At 43.7% G+C, this 22,238-nt stretch overlaps 1 protein-coding gene across 1 annotated transcript in view; it reads right to left on the bottom strand.

Annotated features, from left to right (window-relative positions):
- Positions 1-21,154, bottom strand: part of LOC124776347 (single Ig IL-1-related receptor-like) — a 355,807-nt gene extending 334,653 nt beyond the window's left edge. The window contains exon 1 of the mRNA XM_047251297.1: positions 20,753-21,154. Coding sequence (XP_047107253.1) covers positions 20,753-20,958 — 206 coding nt within the window. The 5' untranslated portion in view covers positions 20,959-21,154. The remainder of the gene's footprint in view (positions 1-20,752) is intronic.
- Positions 21,155-22,238: the final 1,084 nt, after the last annotated feature.

Raw genomic sequence — 22,238 nt, forward strand, 5'->3', positions numbered from 1 at the left:
AAATGTCCGTACTAGGCCGCAACAAGATGGGCAGAGAGGAACCAGTCCCCGGCAGGACCGATATCTGGCCTCAGCGGTACCATGAAATCCAGCAGTATGTACGAGCCTGCAGATTTTAAAGCTGTCTCGGTAGCTGCAACACGGGAAACCTCACCAGCCCCGGACACCGGAAGGGTTGACAGATTGATAGCTCTTTCTTGATGGACCATTAATTATACTTTTTTTATTTTCTCTTCTCCCTAGTTCGTAAGAACTAAACAACATGTAGACAAAAAACGTATCTGTCAGCTTTCTATCAGTTTGTCGGTAGCCTACCTAGGGAAATCCACCACCAGCTCCACGCACCATCGCCGGCCGGGGTGGCCAATGATTTGAACCACACACCACTCCGAAAATTAGCCCCGAAACATCACTACCACAATGGGACGTAGTATACGAGGATGGGCTACTAATTTTAACCATAAACTCTGACTGTGACTGGTTGCAATTTCTCAAAAAAGGTTCAAATGGCTGTGAGCACTATGGGACTTAACTTCTGAGGTCATCAGTCCCCTAGAACTTAGAACTACTTAAACCTAACTAACCTAAGGACATCACACACATCCATGCCCGAGGCAGGATTCGAACCTGCTGCCGTAGCGGTCGCGCGGTTCCAGACTGTAGCGCCTAGAACCGCTCGACCACTGCAATTTCTCAGCAATCCGTCCAAATTATTGATCTGTCCGGTTTGAATTGAAAGGCTTATGTAAGAGTTAAATAGTGACTAATAAGTAAATATTATAATCCAAGTCTTACCAACTCTTAGGTAAATATCATAACTAACCCTTTCCTAACCGACGGGACTTAGAAGTGACGCCCTCTTCCTGGTCATAAAACAGCAGAGAGGTTTATGCACTGACGTTCTGTCGGGACAGGAATGTCTTTGGCTGTGACAGTTCAGTATCTCTGCCCACAGACGACAGAAAAATACGACAGACAGTCGTACAGCTGTGGTGTTCATTTCGTCACAATAGTTTACGGACCGAGCGAGGTGGCGCAGTGGTTAGCACACTGGACTCGCATTCGGGAGGACGACGGTTCAATCCCGTCTCCGGCCATCCAGATTTAGGTTTTCCGTGATTTCCCTAAATCGCTTCAGGCAAATGCCGGGATGGTTCCTTTGAAAGGGCACGGCCGATTTCCTTCCCCATCCTTCCCTCACCCGAGCTTGCGCTCCGTCTCTAATGACCTCGTTGTCGACGAGACGTTAAACACTAAATCTCCTCCTCCACAATAGTTTACGGGTCCTGCTGACATGAATGGACATTATTATGAGTGTTGTGATACTTATAATCTGGTTTCGCATTGTTTTCGTTAATTTAAACTGATGTTATGAATGCAGTAAGTATATTACCCGGTCAGATACAATTAATTTATCTAGATGAGACTCAGAAGTCTTATTTGTTTTTTGTATATAAATAAAATATATTTATTCCAATCCACTACTGTGTTCTTAGTTACATCGATAATATCCTCCCCATATCCCTTGGCACAGTTTTACATATATTGGGCAGGAAAGGGTTAAAAAGTACAGATTTTTCCTTGAAGTCATAACCTTGTAGATCCTTCGACCAATTTCTTCGTTTGTCACTTGCGATGCATTTTGCGAGTGTAGTAGGAACAGGCCATGTCATGGATGGAGCACTGTACCCTTCGTCTTGTAACAGCAGGGCTAACATCGTTATGTTAACTCGTACTAAAGTGCTTACCACTCCAAGATAAGAAAAATTCCCAGCTGGCGGGTATATCCTCTCATCAGGGACATCCCAGCAGTTAAATGACAAACGAGCTTCATTTACAGAACGGCGGCACTTTACCCAAAACAACAACACGGCTTCGTAAACACAGTTTCTTTCCGAGAAACGTGCCTCGCTTCTCCGTTGTAAAAATTAGTATTGTTTCCAGGTTTCAGTTAATTTTAGTGAGTAAATTAAGAATGTACGCTGCTGTAAATCAGTAATTGATCTTTCCTACCCTTCAAGAACTTGCCACTAATATAATATTTTTAGTTCTGGTGTCAGTGTTCGATTGGACCAATAATCAACTAACTATTATTTTTCTTCGGGCAAGTTGTGACCTGCCTCGCAACTTAGCATGGCTTTCGGTCTCAGCCTAGTATCGAGAACACAGAAAACACGGTTGCTTATCCGCTACAGGCGCTCTCGTATTTACAGTCGTATGTAATATGAATAATGACAATTTACGTATATGCAACATCGTACTCTCCATTTGACGCCGTGCACAAACTGAGGGACTGTCCGTAGTTTTTCTTGTGAAGACCTACACAGTGAAGGCGACAAATAAGACACATTGCCACGATGACGCACTTGACAAAAGTGTAAAAACTGAAACTGCCTTGGTCGGCCGGTGTGGCCGTGCGGTTCTAGGCGCTTCAGTCTGGAACCGCGTGACCGCTACGGTCGCAGGTTCGAATCCTGCCTCGGGCATGGATGTGTGTGATGTCCTTAGGTTAGTTAGGTTTAGGTAGTTCTAAGTTCTAGGGGACTGATGACCACAGATGTTAAGTCCCATAATGCTCAGAGCCATTTGAACCATTTGAAACTGCCTTAGAAAGGAGCACATAATCGTAGTCAAGGAAGTAAGAGGCTTACCCCGTCGCGCCTGCGTCCGCGATAGTATAGTGTAAGTGTAAACAGGACACACGCTCAGAATGGTCAAGGCTGGGGCAGAAAATCTGTTTTTAACTTGACGACAGCACCGAAGAGTTCTGCAGACAGAACTCAACAGGTCGCTCTTAACGGAAGAAAACGTATAGAGGTAATTTCCGGAGTACCCCATGGAAGTGTGACATGGTCGTTACTGTTTACAATACACATAAACGATTTAGTGGATAAAGTCAGAAGCTCCATGGAGCATTTTACAGATGATTTACAAATTTTATGACCAATGTAAACGTAAGTGAAAACTGCGTTTCCCTAGGTGTGGAATTTTATCGCAGCGTGCTGCGGAATACGCTTGCGTCTTTCGTTGTCGCAAGCAGGCAGCAGGACGCTGCGTGAAACGTTTTCCCAAGCGCGGGAGGTGCGCATCAGAACGTACAAAATGAAAGTTGTGTTTTTTAAAAATAATTTGACAGCTGTAAATGACTGAGTGATACGAGAACTACCTTCTGACACTTTCGTTTTAATTCAATGAAAATTTTGTGCAACTGAACTAGAGAAATATTTAAGCTGTTACGAGAAGTTGGTTTTTCGGGCAACTCGATATTTATCACGCCATGTTTCCTAAACTGTGAGATGTACAACAACTTAATTTATAGCTGGCTTCAGTAGCACATGTCGATAACGTGTGCAAATTTGATGGCCAATACACTCAGTAACAGTGAAGTAATAAAGTAAAACGTCACGTATGACGCTGAATTTTTAGCAAACCAGCACCCCTTTTCCTGTACACTTTTTGTGGAGGGTCAAAGCGAGAAAAAATTTCGGAAACGTTTGAATTTATTTTTGCTGTTTGTTGGAAGTCGGTGGGTGCTACTGTTTCCCCGAGACGAGAGCAGTATTGTGTGGTTCAGTGGCGCGACACGAGTTACAGCGCGGTGCGACGAACACGTTGCTGTTACAGTCGCGGTGCAGTGCTGCGCGACAGTACTAGCGGAGGCAGAAGAGGCGATACACGTAGCGCAGTGCTCGTTCTACAAACCTGTTAATTTTGGCACTCCGAAAGTACATGGAAGTTACGTAAGAGCAGAAAGACTGTATATCATTGGAAAGAACACACGGGAAGCGAAAAGCAGTCACACAAATGTTCTTACATCGTGAAGAATGGAGAGCGTATAACGTTGCTCGACGATGCGGAGGAATGCCTGTTCCCACTGCCTTACAACGCAGACGTATTAGAAATTAATGAATTGTCCAAGGACAACATGATACCCTTGGTAGACGCTGGCGTTATTCCGAAGCTGTGTCTACGACACACCAGTTACTATCTTTCAGTCAATTTAATAAAATTAGCTCAGTATATACCGAGATTGGTAAAGATACAAACGCCAACTTCTGCGAACAGTGAATGTTCTCAACAACTGCTCCCGAAATGATGTCCTGAGGTACAGGCCCCGTCTGGTTCCGCTGCGACCGAGCGGTTCTAGGCGCTTCAGTCTGGAACCGCGTGACGCTACGGTCGCAGGTTCGAAACCTGCCTCGGGCATGGATGAGTGTGATGTCCTTAGGTTAGTTAGGTTTAAGTAGTTCTAAGTTCTAGGGGACTGATGACCTCAGATGTTAAGTCCCCAAGTGCTCAGAGGCATTTGAACCCGTCTGGTTCGAAAAGTTTACCCAACAAAAATTTTCCTTGTATTATTCAGATTAAATTATTCTATTACAGTCACCTTTTTGAGTATTTCCAGGGACTTCTACACAATTATTGCATTTTAACCACTCTCACGAGCATAAGTTTTACTTTGACCTCTGCATTTATGCTTCCACTAATAGATTTTACAGCGAAGGTCATGTGTGCTGAAGTGTTACGGATGATTCAAACTACTATTTTCTATGGCATCGGTTCTTAATAAGAGCGTATATGTCAGATTTTTCAACGAGGGCAACCTGCGGAAATTTATTGTCAGTCAGCAGCTTCAACCAATTACACACTGCAAGCAGTATTGAAAATAGTTGATTACCTGTAGTATCACTAATCGCGTTTGGCTGCATGTTATGTCTTACAAGGGATCCTCCCCATCGCACGCCCCTCAGATTTAGTTATAAGTTGGCATAGTGGATAGGCCTTGAAAAACTGAACACTGATCAATCGAGAAAACAGGAAGAAGTTGTGTGGAACTATGAAAAAAAATAAGTAAAATATACAAACTGAGTAGTCCATGTGCAGGATAGGCAACATCAAGGAGAGTGTGAGCTCGGGAGCGACGTGGTCCCGTGGTTAGTGTGAGCAGCTGCGAAACGAGAGGTCCTTGGTTCAAGTCTTATCTCGAGTGAAAAATTTACTTTCTTTATTTTCGCAAAGTTATGATCTGTCCGTTCGTTCATTGACGTCTCTGTTCACTGTAATAAGTTTAGTGTGTGTTTTGCGACCGCACCGCAAAACCGTGCGATTAGTAGACGAAAGGACGTGCCTCTCTCCAATGGGAACCGAAAACATTTGATCGCAAGGTCATAGGTCAGCCGATTCCTCCACAGGAAAACACGTCTGATATATTCTATACGACACTGGTGACGCCATGTGCGTCACATGACAGGAATATGTTGTCGACCCACCTAACTTGTACACTTGGCGAATGGGTAAAAAGATTCTCCTACCTTGCCCGATTTAGGTTTTCTTGTGGATGTGATAATCACTCCCAAAAAAGTGATGAAAACATAAGAGTTTATCACATAAACTGCAACAAATGAATGCAACAGTTTCACAGTTAAACAGTTTTCCCTGTGCTCTGTCAAAACATATGTTTTTACCTCGCATCGGACGGACGGACGGACGGACAGATAATAATTGTCTGAAAATAAAAAATTAAACTTTTCACTCGAGGGAAGACTTGAATTGAACCAAGGACCTTTTGTTCCACAGATAATCGCGCTAACCACGGGACCACGACGCTCCTGAGCTCAGACTATCCTTGATGTTGCCTATCTTGTGCATGGACTACTCAGTTTGTATATTTTGCTTATTTTTTTCATAGTTCCACACAACTTCTTCCAGTTTTCTCGATTGATCTGTGTCAGTTTTTCAAGGCCTATCCACTGTGCCAACTAAATCTGAGGGAGGTGCGATGGGGAGGTACCCTTGTTAGAGGAAAATCGCCACAATGCCGTTTAAAGAATGCCCATAACCAGTGGCTTAGAACAAAGTAATATAAAAATGAGAAGATAAAGTGAACTCAATGACATCAGTGAAAATCTGCTGATATTTTTATGCTCTCGTGGAACGATAGGTCGAGACACCTTTTCGACATCCATACGTTTTAAGTTTTTTATTATTTTGCGATCTGTTTCAAGAGCTAATAATATAAATGGCAAATTGGTAATTTCGAGATCCCTTTAGACAAGGGTAGAGACTGAACAAGCGGGTGTAGTGTTACTATACGTTCCATTAATGCACATGACCTTCTCTCAGAAGCCTGGACCGCCTCTAGATGTGCAGGAAAAGTCAGTGAGGTTCTGGAAGCTACCGACAGGGATGTCGAGCCGAGCCGACTCCAGTACCGTGGCCAACTGCATTAGTTTTCTCGGTTGAGGATCCATGACACCAACTGCACAATTGAGCTGGTCCGACAGATCGTAGATTGGGATTAAATTCGAAGAGTCTGGTGGCCAGAGGAGTGTGGCAAACTCATCCTGGTGCCATTAAAACAAGCGAGCTGTGAGACACGTTGTATTGTGCTGCTGGTGGACGCCATTGAGCCGAGCAAAAGAAGACTGCATGTAGAAGTGGACAAGGTCCCCAAGGATAGATGCACATACCTGGGTTAATCCGCTGTGCCTTCCAAAATGACGACACACCAGGAAATCCCCTCCGTCCTGGATCCTGCCATGACTATTACAGGGTGCTTGCTTTCAGACGCCAATGACGCGCTGCCCGATGGAGCATAAAGCGTAATTCATCTGGAAAGGCCACCTGTTGCCACTCAGTGGAGTATCCAGATTACAGCCTTCGTCACTTTGGGTGCATGAACCAGACACCTACTGCGGAGGCCCATACGCAGCAAGATTCGCTGAATGATCGTTGAGGAAACACTGTTAGTGGTCTCTTGCTAGCTTCTTGATTCACCTGGAGGGTCAGTTGCTGAACAGTTGCACGTCTATTCGCCCGTACACATCTCCGCAGTCCTCGTTCACCCCGTGGTGCATCACAGCTTCATCGGCGCCAGTTTTGGATAACGCCATTTTGCCTTGCACGGAATACTTTAACCACGGCAACACGCGAACAGTTTACAAACTTAGTCGTTTCGACATGTTGGCGATACTAATTTTTTTTACACATATCTGTTATTAGTTATGATTTGAAATTGAAGTAATCGCTGACTAAAACAATTTTTCTCATTTTTTAAAATTATGCTAACCTTTAAGTGTTCCTGTGTTCGGAGAATGCTCAGGAAGCAAAGGCAGTTGCACTCGCGGTACAAGAAAGATCGGGAGAATGAGGACAGGCAAAAGTTAGTAGAGATTCGTGCTGCTGTAAAAAGAGCGATGCGCGAAGCATACAACCACTACCACCATCATACCCAAGCAAAAGATCTTGCTGAAAACCCAAGGAAATTCTGATCTTACGTAAAATCGGTAAGCGGGTCGAAGGCTTCCATCTAGTCATTCACTGATCAGTCCGGCCTGGCAACGGAAGACAGCAAACCGAAAGCTGAAATTTTAAATTTAGCATTTGAGAAATCTTTCACGCAGGAGGATCGTACAAACATACCGCCGTTTGAGTCTCATACAGATTCCCATATGGAGGACATAGTGATAGACATCCCTGGGGTTGTGAAGCACCTGAATGGGTTGAAAATAAATAAATCGCCAGGTCCTGATGGGATTCCAATTCGGTTTTTCAGAGAGTACTCTACTGCAACGGCTCCTTACTTAGCTTGCATTTATCGCGAATCTCTTGCCCAACGTAAAGTCCCGAGCGACTGGGAAAAAGCGCAGGTGACGCCTGCATATAAGAAGGGTAAAAGGACGGATCCTCAAAATTACAGACCAATATCCTTAACATTGGTTTGTTGCAGGATTCTCGAACATATTCTCAGTTCGAATATAATGAATTTCCTTGAGACAGGGAAGTTGCTGTCCATGCATCAGCACGGCTTTAGAAAGCATTGCTCCTGCGAAACGCAACTCGCTCTTTTTTCACATGATATCTTGCGAACCATGGATGAAGGGTATCAGACAGATGCCATATTCCTTGACTTTGGGAAACCGTTTGACTCGGTGCCCCACTGCAGACTCCTAAGGTACGAGCATATGGGATTGGTTCCCAAATATGTGAGTGGCTCGAAGACTTCTTAAGTAATAGAACCCAGTACGTTGTCCTCGATGGCGAGTGTTTATCAGAGGTGAGGGTATCATCTGGAGTGCCCCAGCAAAGTGTGGTAGGTCCGCTGTTGTTTTCTATCTACATAAATGATCTTTCGGATAGGGTGGATAGCAATGTACGGCTGTTTGCTGATGATGCTGTGGTGTACGGGAAGGTGTCGTCGTTAAGTGACTGTAGGAGGATACAAGATGACTAGGACAGGATTTGTGAGTGGTGTAAAGAATGACAGCTAACTGTGAATATAGATAAATGTAAATTAATGCAGATGAATAGGAAAAAGAATCCCGTAATGTTTGAATACTCCATTAGTAGTGTAGCGCTTGACACAGTCACGTCGATTAAATATTTGGGCGTAACATTTCAGAGCGATATGAAATGGGACAAGCACGTAATGGCAGTTGCGGGGAAGGCGGATAGTCGTCTTCGGTTCATTGGTAGAATTTTGGGAAGATGTGGTTCATCTGTAAAGGAGACTGCTTATAAAACACTAATACGACCTATTCTCGAGTACTGCTCGAGCGTTTGGGATCCCTATCAGGTCGGATTGAGGGAGGACATAGAAGCAATTCAGAGGTGGGCTGCTAGATTTGTTACTGGTAGGTTTGATCATTACGCGAGTGTTACGGAAATGCTTCAGGAACTCTGGTGGGAGTCTCTGGAGGAAAGGAGGCGTTCTTTTCGTGAATCGCTACTGAGGAAATTTAGAGAACTAGAATTTGAGGCTGACTGCAGTACAATTTTACTGCCGCCAACTTATATTTCGCGGAAAGACCACAAAGATAAGATAAGAGAGATTAGGGCTCGTACAGGCATATAGGCAGTCATTTTTCCCTCGTTCTGTTTGGGAGTGGAACAGGGAGAGAAGATGCTAGTTGTGGTACGAGGTACCCTCCGCCACGCACCGTATGGTGGATTGCGGAGTATGTATGCAGATATAGAAGTACAAGCATTCTCAAGGTGTTTCGCCTGAGGAAAAGTTTGGGAACTCTTGGTTTATGCTGACAGTGACCCCGCATTACGAAATAAAGTGTCTGCATTATTCATACTGTGAGTGGAACAAATGCCACGCATGGCTAATAATGTATAGCGATTATAGCGATATGTAGAAATTTCATACGTTGTTTCGTGGCGAAAGAGGAGCAGTTACACGTGTTATAACATTTTCTGGAACTCCAATAGACATTGGGATCTCTATGAAGGATCGCCCAGAAACCCTGGTACAGAAATTTGAAGTGTTGCTTTCAGATTAGTTGTGATTCTGGGATTTCAGGTTACTAAGGAAAGGAGTCCTCATCGATGAAACTGATTCGTGTTCAAGTTCTAAAGCCGAGCACACGATTCTCTGTTAACGAAGCGCTGCTTTTGTCGACAAAAGCCTAATTTGGAGCCAGATTTGCAAATACCACTTCGTTGAGAGGAACTGGTGTAAGTACAGACAGAAGGAGGGCCCTGGGAGGTCGACAGGACAGAAATTGGGGGCGATGCAGTCCTTAATTCTCACCGTATAAGACAAGAGGTTGGCAGAGTCCGAGGAATGCCGAGGACGCGCTGTTGGACCATCCTCTGCAGGTGCTGGAGCTTCAAGAGCTGCGAGAACAGTGGCATTTAAAAAGTCCTTCCGAGGAAGCAATTACCAACGCTAATTGCGGTCTCACCACTCGAGCGCCGTGTTCTTGCGTGTCTCGCCGCGTTGTTGTCGGGTTACGCAGTACAGCGGGCGGAAAACGAGCAGGTGAGCGTTGCACGCCGCAGGATATCATTACCGAGCGCTCTGACTGAGGGGAAAGGCGGAGGGGGGCGAAGAACCAAAGGTTTACTGCGTGTGCGCAGATTTTTACGTTTTAATATACTGTAAAGTGGTAGAAATATATGGACACCATAAAAACATTTATCAATACGAAAATTTCAGTAGATCTACATCTATGTACAGAGAGTCCTAGAATGAATGGTCAGTATTCAGGGATGTGGCAGAAACCCTCATCCGAAGCAAAAAACTCCGTTGCTTTCGACCTCTTTGCTCGAAATGATTTTCTGCCACAGAAATAAGACGGGACCCGAAACTGAACCCTGTTGGACACCCTTTGTGATTTCTTCACAGTCGCTAAAATTTTCTGCTTTTCGTACTGTTCGAATGACGCAGCACAACTTTTTACGATCTGTTCGTTAATTATGATTCAAACCAGTTGAGTGTAAAGCCATCAGTACCATAAACACCCGGTTCAGTGAAATTAATGTGACCACCGCCTATGTTCAACGACAACGTGCAATAACCACTCACAGTGGCAGCACCAGCAGTGGAGGGCATACAATTTGTGTTGGGGGAGATCGGAAACAGTTCAGTCGTTATCGTAATGCGGAAACGGAGAGATTTATCTGACGTCCAAAAGGGCATGGTCATTATTGATGATGTTTGGTTTGTGGGTCATCAACGCCCTTACAAAGTCCCAATTCTTACACAATCCGATTTTTACAGTCCAATCTTGCCACTGTCACCAATGATGACGATGATGAAATTATGAGGACAACAGAAACACCCAGTTCCCGGGCAGAAAAACACCCAACATGGCCGGGGCCCTAGATCCAGAGGTAGCAACGCTAACCACTAGACCACGAGCTGCAGGTGGCATGATCATTCGCTTTCCGAAACGAATAGGTCTGTAAACTGCTCCAGTGCCACCGTGGTTAAAATGTACCGCCCATGACAAGATGGCGCTATCCAAAACCGGCGCCGATGCAACTGTGATGCATCATAGGGTCAACGATGTTTACAGGCGAAAAGACCTGCAGCTGTTGAGCAGCTGACCGCTCAAATGAACCAAGGGGTTACCAAGAGCGTCCCCTCAATGACCTTTCCATTGAAAGTCGCTGCGTATGGGACTCCGCAGCAGGCGCCTGATTTATGCAACCACTCTGACTGCTGTTCATCAGAGACGAAGGCTGGAATCTGCACGTCATCACAACTGGACATCCACTGAATGGCGACAGGTGGCCTTTTCAGATGAATCACGTTTTATGTGCCATCGGAATGATGGCCATTGCCTTTTGCAACAATCATCGCACTGATCCAGGACGGAGGATGCGGTGTTATGGTCTGGGGAATATTTTCGTGGTATTCCCTGGGTGATCTTGTAACTGTGGAAGGAACGAGGACCATGTCCACCTTTACATGCAGTCTGTTTTTCCACCGGACGACGGCATCTACCAGCAGGACAATTCAAGTGTCACACAGGCCGAAATGTACATGACTGGCTCTTAGAGCGCCGAGATGAGTTTGCCGGACTCCACCGGCCACCAAACTCCCAGGATTAAAACTCAACCGAGAATCTGTGGGATCACCTCGATCGAGCTGTTCGCGTCATGGATCCTCGACTGTGAAACAGAGCGCAGCTGACCACGGCACTAAAGTCGACATGTCTCCACATCTCTGTCGGTCCCTTCCAGAACATAACTGACACTCTTCCAGCAGGTCTCGCAGAGGTCTGCACTGCAAAAGTTGATTATTAGGCTTTTGACAGTTGGTCACATTAGTGTGACTTGACATCGTAACAATGCACATTGTTCCTCTCATACCCCAGAATATTGACCATTTCTCCTCGGACACCCTGTATATACTCCTCCATCCACTACACAGTGCTTGGTGGAGGGTACATCGGACCAGTATTATCGGTTTTCTGTCTTATTCGCTTACAGTGAGTGAAGGAGCCGCGCGGAGTAGGCACGCGGTTTGAGGCATCCTGTCACGGACTGCGCGGCCACTCCCGCCGGAGTGTTTGTGTTGTTTTGTGTATAAGTTAGTTTAAGTAGTGTGTAAGTCTAGGGACCGATGACCTAAGCAGTTTGGTCCCTTAGAAATTCACACACATTTGAACATTTTTTTTTTTTTTTTTTTTTTTTTTTTTTTTTGAGTGCAGGAAAAAAACTGTCTATATGTCTTTGTTGTGTCCTAATTTCTCTTATCTTGCTCTCATGACCTCTGTAGTGGCAGCATAATGGTCGCACAGTTAGTTCATCGATTACAGGTGCTCTAAATTAGTTCTCCGAGCATTTCTGTAAACCTTCATAGTGCCGGCACGCTGTACAACCTGTTACGAACATAGCGGCGCATCTCTGAATTGCATTTCCCCAGAATCCTTCCACCAAGACTCCTCCATTCGCCGTTTTAATACTGATGTTACGTGATTTCATGTAACTTCTTAATATTATCCCTAAATACTTACACAATGTGAGGCGCTCAAGATGTTCATCACTAATCTTGTAATCGGGCTCTTTCTCTTTGTTACAGCCTTTATTTACACAGAAGACAGAAAAACTTGATGAACTGTGCCAGTCTTATTTGTGGACGCAACAGTGAAGTCACTGGCTAACATGCAGTCACATTTGTGATGTGGTCCACTCAGTCACAGTGCCAGGTGATCACAGTAAATGTGATCAATAATACAACCACAGTCCTCAACAGAGACCAAATGAGACGGCGAAGTTGACAAATGTCAGCAGGAGATGAAGCAAAGTTTCAACGTGCTGATCTTGCTTTACATTCATTTCTTTGGTCTACCACCAAGATGGATATTTGAAATTATCCGACATCGACTATATTCGCAATCCAACGAAATAAAAGCTCGGTGATCGCGGTATAATATATGAAGGAAAAATTTTATCTTTCTAAAACTTTCCACTGCGTGTGTGATTTACACGAAAATGTATACAAGCGACGTCTCAGTTCTTTTTATAGCCAGTGAAGATCCGCCTTCTTGCGAGTAACTATTTTGTCTTTGGTTTTTTAATATTCAAATACGCTTCGGCACTGTTGTTTTATCTGCAGTGATCATTTTTCGTTCATGTTTACAGTAACTCATTTTTCAATATAAAAGGAAATGATGCAGAACTTCCTAACTCTCCTTTTACTGAAAGAATAAACTTTTAGGTTTGGTATACCATGACTGTGGAAGGTAATAGCATAAATACAACTAACTGTTCACTGTAGCTACTGGATCATGTCTTGTGATTGTCTCAAAGCGGTCCGCCACTAATTCCCCTCTTGTGTCAACCACTTCATGTCGGAGTAGCAACTGCACCCTACGTCCTCAATTACTTGCTGCATGGATTCCAGTCTCTGCCTTCCTCCCAGTTTTTACACTCTACAGCTTCCTCTAATACTATGGAAATTATTCCCTGATGTCTTAACGTGATGCAAATTTTCCTCTTGACCATGTATATGTTCCTTTTTTCCCCTATTCTGCTAAGAACCTACTCATTCCATATCTTACCAGTCCCCCCTAATTTTGAAAATCCTTCTGTAGCAGAACATATTAAACATGTTGATACTCTTCCTTTCTGGCTGTTTCAACATATCTGTGGAGGTTTAATACCTCATCTTTAGGTACTCAGGTAACAGTATTGGTCTGGACACTTTCACTATGGCGGTTTCACAGAGAGCATTAAAAATACTTAACAGTGATCCCTAATCAGTACAAAGATATTCCACACATTTGGTGTGATGTGCAATGGATGATAAAAAATTTTCCGTTGGAAGGCCGTACAGGACAATCAGGCAAAATCGCCGAAGGAGTGATAGTCGCAGGGGGAGAAATCGAGTGTCTCCCACGTGATCGGGCTTAACTTCTGGGTTACGACATTTGCTACATGGGGACGTGCATTATCGTGAAGCAGCAGCACCCTGCACGGAACTTGGCGTACCTTTCCTTCGGTAGCCAAGAAAATGATAAAAGCACGTCGGACCTGTTTGGACGCATTTGGTAACAAAGTTGCAATTAGTTTTCGTTTCTGCATTTACCACACACGTCGCAAAGAATGGAATTCCACACTAATACCTTGCCTACATGTCGGTGCTTATATACACGCATAGTGGTCGCGCTACGTTGCAAATACGCTGCAGCAACGCCCGCAAACTGAAACTTTTTCACCGGCCCTTATATTTTCCAGAAGACGACCTCATTTAGCCACGAAGTGCATTCTATGAAATTATTGCACTGAACAGTAACTCGCTACAGCGTACAATTTGTGATTTTACGTGTAATTTCCATAAATTAATAATGTTTTAATCGTATAAAGCAAAACATATAGTGTAAATAAAATGGATTTGATTAATTGCGTTGTTGGTTCAAGAATTACTAAAATTATTTATACAGCAGTTATGGGTAGCCTGTCCACACAACTGAAGGGTTTGTTATCGGTATCAATTACTGTAATACACGTTTTTCTGTGTTATTGTATAAGTCGTGGAAGGTAATGCAAACGACCTAGCTAATAGGATAGCCGGTGACATCAGCAATGGGTTTCCGAGAACACATTAACACGTAACTGCAACAAAACATAATGCATGCAGTTTCTGACATGGTGTTGCTGTAACAGCAAAATCTCATTGTCCCAAGGAGGTGAAAACGTCTGTGATGCCGAACACTTCAGATTCTTAAGACTCAGGGTAGTTTAAAGCTTTCACGGAAGTGTCACGTTCAACGTCTTGTGTAAAAACTGAATGCTACTATCATCACTATGAGAATAATCTACACTGATTCTGGACTGTAACGCGAACGCTTGTTTACTTGGCTGACTTTCACTTTATTATCTCCTACGATATCAACTTTTCGGCTAACTCTAGCGCACTCACCAAGAATATACTTACTTACATGAAATGTATTCGTACTTGCAAATGCGAACAATGATCAACTGCATCGGGGAATAACGACAATAAAAATCTGTGACCGACTGGGTCTCAAACTAGGATGTTCCGCTTTGCGCGAGAGCGCGCCTTAATTGCTTTGGCTATGCATGCACGACTCATCCAGACTTCCATAAGTCGTCTTCCTGCGTCACATCCTGTTCTTGTACACACATCATTTAATTCCCGTCCAGGGGAGGACCTGTTTATTGAAAAGTCACTGCCCGGCATCGGCGGATAAATACGGTATGCAGTGGCTGTGTTGTACAGAACGATGCAATGTTCCTTGGCGCTTTACATACAACATATATGCGTGACGTTTGCGATTTGTCAGCTGCTGCACTGTTCTGATGCCTTTAGAATTCCCTGTTGGTATTTTATGTATAAACTCGCCCACATTATACAGCAACACAGAATTGACAGTCCACTGTTCACGTTAAAAACACAAACATACGATGACAAAAACGTTTCTGTTTTTAAAGTGTACTAAACTCCGCCCGATCAGCCCCAAAAGGCCGAAGGTTCTCGACCGACCGCCGTGTCATCCTCAGCGGATTCGCGTTCTCCGATGCGGATGATGGGCGGGGGGGCATGGATCAGCACACAGCTCTCCCGGCCGTTTCCACGTTTCGTGAAAACTGGAACCGCCACTACTCTTGTCAAGTAGCTCCTCAATTGGTAATACGAGGATAAGTGCGCCCCGATAGGTCAACAGCGCATGGCGGCCCAAATAGTCACCCATCCAAAGGCCAACCACGGCCGATGGTCCTGAACTTCGTTGATCTGACGGGAACCGGGGATACTGTGGACTGACAATTCTGCGTGTGGTGTATAATATGGATAAATTTCTGCTTGAGACAGCAACAGCACATTTTGGAGCACCAGATTTATATGAGACGGCAACAGCACATTTTGGGGCACCAGATTTAATTTATGTAGCGGCTCATACCTCGAAAAACACCACTAAAACCGCACTTAAAATGTGAATTATTTGGCGAAATGCGTCTTATAAGAAATAAATAAAGGTACATTGTGACTTTCAGCAACAAATGCTACAGTATAACAAATGGCTCTGAGCACTATGGGACTTAACATCTGAGGTCGTCAGTCCCCTAGAACTTAGAACTACTTAAACCTAACTAATCTAAGGACATCACACACATCCATGCCCGAGGCAGGATTCGAACCTGTGACCGTAGCGGTCGCCTAGAAGCGCTCGGCCACACCGTCCGGCACAGTATAACAAACAATATCACTGTTTCTACTGTCAGTCTTTCACCAACCGTTTCTAAATGAAAAAAAGGAAGAAAGATGAATGGACGGTGCAAAGGTAGTGCTTGTGGCTTTAATAAGAAACACCATGGAGGTGTCGGTTTAAGCACAAATGGGCGCGTGCTGCGGATGACAAAGGGTTGGGCGGCTCGGCGACACCTGTTCTGTGGTGCCACCGCCTGGGGAATGCTAACGAGACCTGCGGACGGGGCCTGAATGTACCGCAGTCGCTCTCCAGAAGACACCTGCGTCCAAGCAGCCACGGCACTTCCTCGTCCACAAGGGTATCTCCTTCACAGCGAAAAGCTCAAAACATACTACAAAAACCGCGACATCCAAAAACCAGAGCAAGCACTGCTGGAAGGAATTTCTGCAGCAATTATTTTATTACGTAATGTACAGTCTTTTGCAGTTAATGCTAATATCATCGTTGATAACAATACATGGTGGCGGCTGATTTGCCGAAAGGTCTCCCCGGAGATTTCTGAGATTTTTCCAGATTGAAATGCTAATTTTTCAAAATTTTTCCTTACTAGTTCTCATGGTAGCAAATTTTTTGAGTTGCCACATCACTTATTACTGTTTGCTCCGAGTTCAGTTAGGACTCACACTTCTGTCAAGAATTCAGTACGTAAGGTCACGTTAGCCCAAGAAATTCCTTCGTTACCGCCATCCGACACCTTTTCACTCTTTACTGTGCCACTGTGCGATAATTTATCTCTCAGTTATACTAGACCAGATTATGTGGTTTCCAGATTATTCGTGAGAAGTTCGACAACTTTTGAAAAAAGGAAAAGCGAAGCCGAAAATATCCTGTTACAATCAGAAATATCTATGAACGGATTTGAACAGAAAGTGATGCGGATACAGTGTACAGAGCACAGCGATTGATTACTCATTTATTATGCATACCGAGGCAATGGAATGTGTTGATCCGTTATTATAATACGCAAATTAGTTTGACTATACTGATGTTTTGACTCTCCAGAAAGTAAGAACAATCGCCGGAATAAAGTGAATGAGAAACAGAAACAAAAAATTAGTTCGACTGTTCCACGGATTTGAACTGAAAGTAAGGGATACAAACTACAGTGTGTTTTACGTGTTATTTTCTAAATACGTTGTCAGTTTCCAGGGAGCAACGCGTAAGTAATGCAGTTGATTTTCAAATTCGATATGCTACACGTATTCCAGATACGGTAAAAGGGCTATCGGGTGAAATAATAATTAAAAAACCATATTTTCGATTACCTCTTTAATCCAAACAAATGGGATTTCTGTGTGAAATCTACAAAATACGATGCTCTAATATTGGTCAGTATCTTCAATTTTTATAAAACTAAATAATTCCACCTCTGCCATTGTGGAAACAATTACGTGACGAATTCTCAGACATACAGTGCACTCCGTCGCACTCACAATAGTATGATGGGAAACCAACCAGTGGACCGAGAATCCGTGGATTTTCCAAGTCGGCGAGCCCGTTGGGAGTCACACACAATCGAGCAACAAACACTGCAACAATGCAATGCAGTTATTCACCTTTCCTTACGCGATAGCACAATCGATTTTAAGTAAGCAGGATCTCAGAGCGCTTTGCCACAAAATGACACAGAAATTTTTTTCCCTAACGAACAGTTCAACTCTCTCTAGAATGTCTCACAGTTCCCTCTGTCTTTCAATTTACCGTGAGATTTCCAGTTACTTCTGTTTCCTTGAGAATTCTCAATTTAATATTACACTCTTGTCTTGGTCGCTATATATTTTTTAATATTGTTGCTCCTAATAACGTTACAGAACCTTCAGATCAAGTTTGCGGTGCAGACAACTAACATTAAAAGGATGGACCAAACTTTTATATAATCAATGTTTAGAATAACTGAAGTGACGCATAGTTGTCACATAGTGTGTGGATACACAGTACCTAGCCAATGATCAAAAAATCTTAGTCAACATCAAAAGTCAAACTTTCGCTCTATGGCGCATTGCAAAGTAAACGTGTTCGGGCACCAGATGGATGTAGTAACGGCGTGTTGCAGATATACTTTTCCACTTGAATTTTTAATATGAAACAATTATTCCTCTCCTTAAACATTGTAATAACATTTTACAATCATTTTCCAGTGGACGTTATTACGCAGCGAAAATTGTGCGACTTTGATTCGCATGGCGTTGGATTTTCATACTAATTTTTTTACAAAGAAATAAGACTGAAATTGTTAGATGTGCATTGGTTCTTACTATCATTAGCCTATGTTATTACTGTCATTTTTTCGACTGATACTATATCTAAGATGTCGTTCATAAGGTTTCTTCCCTCTTCTCAAAATAAAGTTCCTTGTACATGTAAGACTGTTAGCGATAGCTGTTTGTTAATACTCAGTCCTAGGGGAAGGCAAACCAAAGACTGCGTTTTATTTGCAGAACACTTAGAAGATGAAACCTATATACTAAAGAGACTACGCTATGCTGTCGTCAGCTGGAGTACTGCGTGCAGTATGGGATACATCCCAGATAAGACTGACAGAGGACTTCGAAAAAGTCCAAAGAAGAGCAGCTCGTTTTGTGTTATCTCGAAATAGAGGAGAGTGTCACGGGCATGATACGTGAGTTGGGGTGGCGATCATTGAAACAAAGGCAATTTTCTTTGCGGCGGTGAGTTCTTTTCACGAAATTTCGATCTCCAACGTTCTCCCCCGAATGCGAAAATATTTTGTTGACATAGGGTCAAATTACAGCTCGAACGGAAAGAGTGAAGTGTTCGTTTTTCCAACGCGCCGTAGACCTAGCCTATATGGAGAGGTGTCGGCATCTTTCCTACTTGAACACTATTCCGCGACTGACAAAACAAAGTGGAGGGAGCCGACATTAACGCGTCAAACGTTCGTTTGCAGAGTAAAGATCTACATATTGTATATGTGCATTTTTTACATGATCGCGCATACGTTGATTTCAGTGTGTTTATTTGCACATCATTGCATCGTAACTACATGTGGAAAAAATAGTGACGGATCATTTTGTTGATTTTTAAGCAGTCCTGCTTTTACAATAATTTTATATATTGCACCATAGTAATCTCTTGCCTATATAGGCCACACTCGAGTTCTTTGAATCTTCGAAATCGCCCGTAAAGTAGTGTGAGATTTTGTGTGGATCATTACTGAGGACAAACGACAAAATTCTAGTATGGCCTTGATCCGGTGCAGGTCCTTTGCAGCTTGCGTGTTAGGAAATTGTTTGCATTCCATGTTAGAGCTTGAGGGTGGCCAGATACCCTTTTTGGCTCACCCTTTTTCTCCCTAGGACGGAATGTGTGTATTTCAACGGGCTCATGCAGTATTTTCACATGTGGAGATGCGCGAACATTTTCTAAATGCTTGCTAATCTTGTAACTGAGTGGGGACCTGGATAACAGAGTCGTATTCACCTAGTCGAAACGGACAAACCGCCTAAAAACAGCATCCAGGCTGGTCGACCCTCGTCGCTAATCCGCCTGGATACGATCCGGGACCGGCACGCCGTTCCGAAAGCAGCGACACAACGCGCGCTCCTATCCGTGCCGGTATTTCGATAAGATTATGTGAACATTATTATCTCTTTGTTATCTGGTTAGAGAATGGGTTTTGCTTCGCAATAGTTATACGGAAAGACGGTAAACTCTGCAAAATCTTTCACAGTGGATAGTCATAATGCTTTGAGTAATACAAGGAGCACTCACTATCACCAAGCTCCCTAAGTCTAAGGTGCAGAGGCGAGAGTATATTCAGGAATTGTTTTACCCTCGGCCGCAACGATAATTACCTACGCTTAATCGTGGCTACACTTTTTACTTGAAAACTAGTGTGCAACAAAACAGTATATGTTAGCGACATGATCACTCCTCATGCCAGATGCTTCGTATGGACGGAGCATCAACAATGCTTAGGCAAGGATTCTCCTTCTTCCAATCTCGCATTAACATAATGCGACAATCATTCCTAGAGAGAGGAATAATTTTCATTTTGTACAGGCGATTACAGTCTCCAAGTACACCCATAGAACAATTTTTATTAATGGAAATAAATCCGACTCTTCGGTCACAGCTCGAAATGAAAAGGGAATTTTACAATTTACGTGCCTTCGTTGCCATTTGCATGAGCTACGATGTATAATGAAATGCAAAATTCGGACTGTGCAACTGCGTCATTCTCTGTTACCTAGAGCCAGGAGTTAACATTAATGTAAAGTGATGGAGAAACACAAATATTCTATACTCCGTTGCGCAAAGGACGGCAGCATATTTATTTGCTAAACGTTGGTAGTACAGCTGGCATTGCAACTTTTGCAGGCATTTCGCAGTTCGCTTTGAATAGTAATGGTGTTACATAGTACATTTGTAGTGTAATTGGAATAGTTACAATTAGTGACAATTATTGTAACGTTATTCGAGTATTAAATGCATCTGAGAGGGGAATGTTGTAAGTTTGCAGTTTTTCGATCACATTGTGTAGCTAATAGTTTCAGTTTCTACTGTAATCCAGAGAACACGCACTGACTGGGCGGAATGACAGCAGGTACGACTTTTCGTTTGAAATTATCAGTTTATAGTTCTTACTGATGCGTATAACATCAACAATGAGTTTTCCATTGGCTACTGACAATGGATTATGTCTCAACTCAGCAAAGTAAATTCAAAACTCTAATACTCAGAGACAGAATTAAACAAATAATGACGTTCTGTGAAGAACGAGGCGCTTTTGTCGTACTTTTGCCCTGGCGTGTACTCACCATTCTATACTGTTGTAGCCTTTGGCGCAGCAGTGAAGACTCTTGAACTTGGTCTCGATGGCATACTCGCGATCACTGATCTCTTTAGTGAACTGCATCCAGGGTCCAGTCCGGTTGAAAGTGTCCATACGGCAGTAGTCGACTTTGGACTCTGCTGTTGTCGACAAAAGCAGGCATATCGCCGCCACGAAAATTGCGAGTGCCATTTCGCACGCTGTCGAAGATGTGAGTTCAGTGTAGTTGCTATTAGTTGATATCCAACAGCGCGTCCATGAAGAATTATCTCAAGAATGGAAAAGAGATCGATCAGTATGACTGTGGAACACGAGCGCACGCAGCGTGGCGCGGACCACGCGAAGCGGGCGTCAGCGGGAGCAGCAGCGGCACGATCCTCCCCCTTTCGCTGTCAGAGCGCGACTGAGCGGCGCGGCGCGGCGGGCGGCCGGCCCGCAGACTTCGGCTGCCGTCGGTAAAGTTCGGCGCGCATCCGTCGCGAACTGCGAAAACTTCTGAGAAGCATGACAGCAGCTCCGTTCTGCCCTGTTCCTGTTGCATCTGCCACCACAAAGACCGCTGGCTACGTGAGCGCGCGCGTATGTGTGTGCGCTTCTGAGGCGACGGAAGTGCCGCCTGTTGCCCCATCTGCGTCGGCGAGCTCGTGCTGGTCCATACCGCCACTGACACATCGCTACTCGGTTAACACAACGTTAACAGCAGTTAGCAAAATAATACAGAATTTGCTAACGACTTTTTTTTAAACGGAGATGTTCCTCATTATTTATGAAACTATTTTAGGTTAAGATTTTATCCCTACTTATCAGCTTTTTTAACTGGTAGTTAGTTATTTCATGCTTCATAGGAAGGCGCCATTCCAAGCCGGACATGTTATGTGGTCATGACCCCCACCCAGAAAGCAAACTACTATACTAACCAGTGACGTAAACAAAATATTCTGACCATACTAAAAATAAAACGTTTTAAATATTTTATTTTTATTATTGTTAAAATCTTAGACGTTGGCGGCATGGTAAACCTTGGGGTATTATGTTTTGGGAGAGGGGAGAAAGACAGTGAAAATTGGAATTCACGCACACCTGAAGACAACGGAAAAGAAGCTACATTAGTATACTATGACTACTCATTTATTCCAACCTGATTAGTGAAAGGCTGGTGTGCAGTGAAATCGTCTGAAGCTGAGTTCAGTAGACAATAAGCTTCTACTCGTGAAGTTTACAGCAGGGCAATAAATCGTTCTAGTTGTTTCCATATACAGGGTGTTTCAAAAATGACCGGTATATTTGAAACGGCAATAAAAACTAAACGAGCAGCGATAGAAATACACCGTTTGTTGCAATATGCTTGGGACAACAGTACATTTTCAGGCGGACAAACTTTCGAAATTACAGTAGTTACAATTTTCAACAACAGATGGCGCTGCAAGTGATGTGAAAGATATAGAAGACAACGCAGTCTGTGGGTGCGCCAT

Source organism: Schistocerca piceifrons, chromosome 2 (genome assembly GCF_021461385.2).
Source record: "Schistocerca piceifrons isolate TAMUIC-IGC-003096 chromosome 2, iqSchPice1.1, whole genome shotgun sequence".
Taxonomy (NCBI): Eukaryota; Metazoa; Arthropoda; class Insecta; order Orthoptera; family Acrididae; genus Schistocerca; species Schistocerca piceifrons.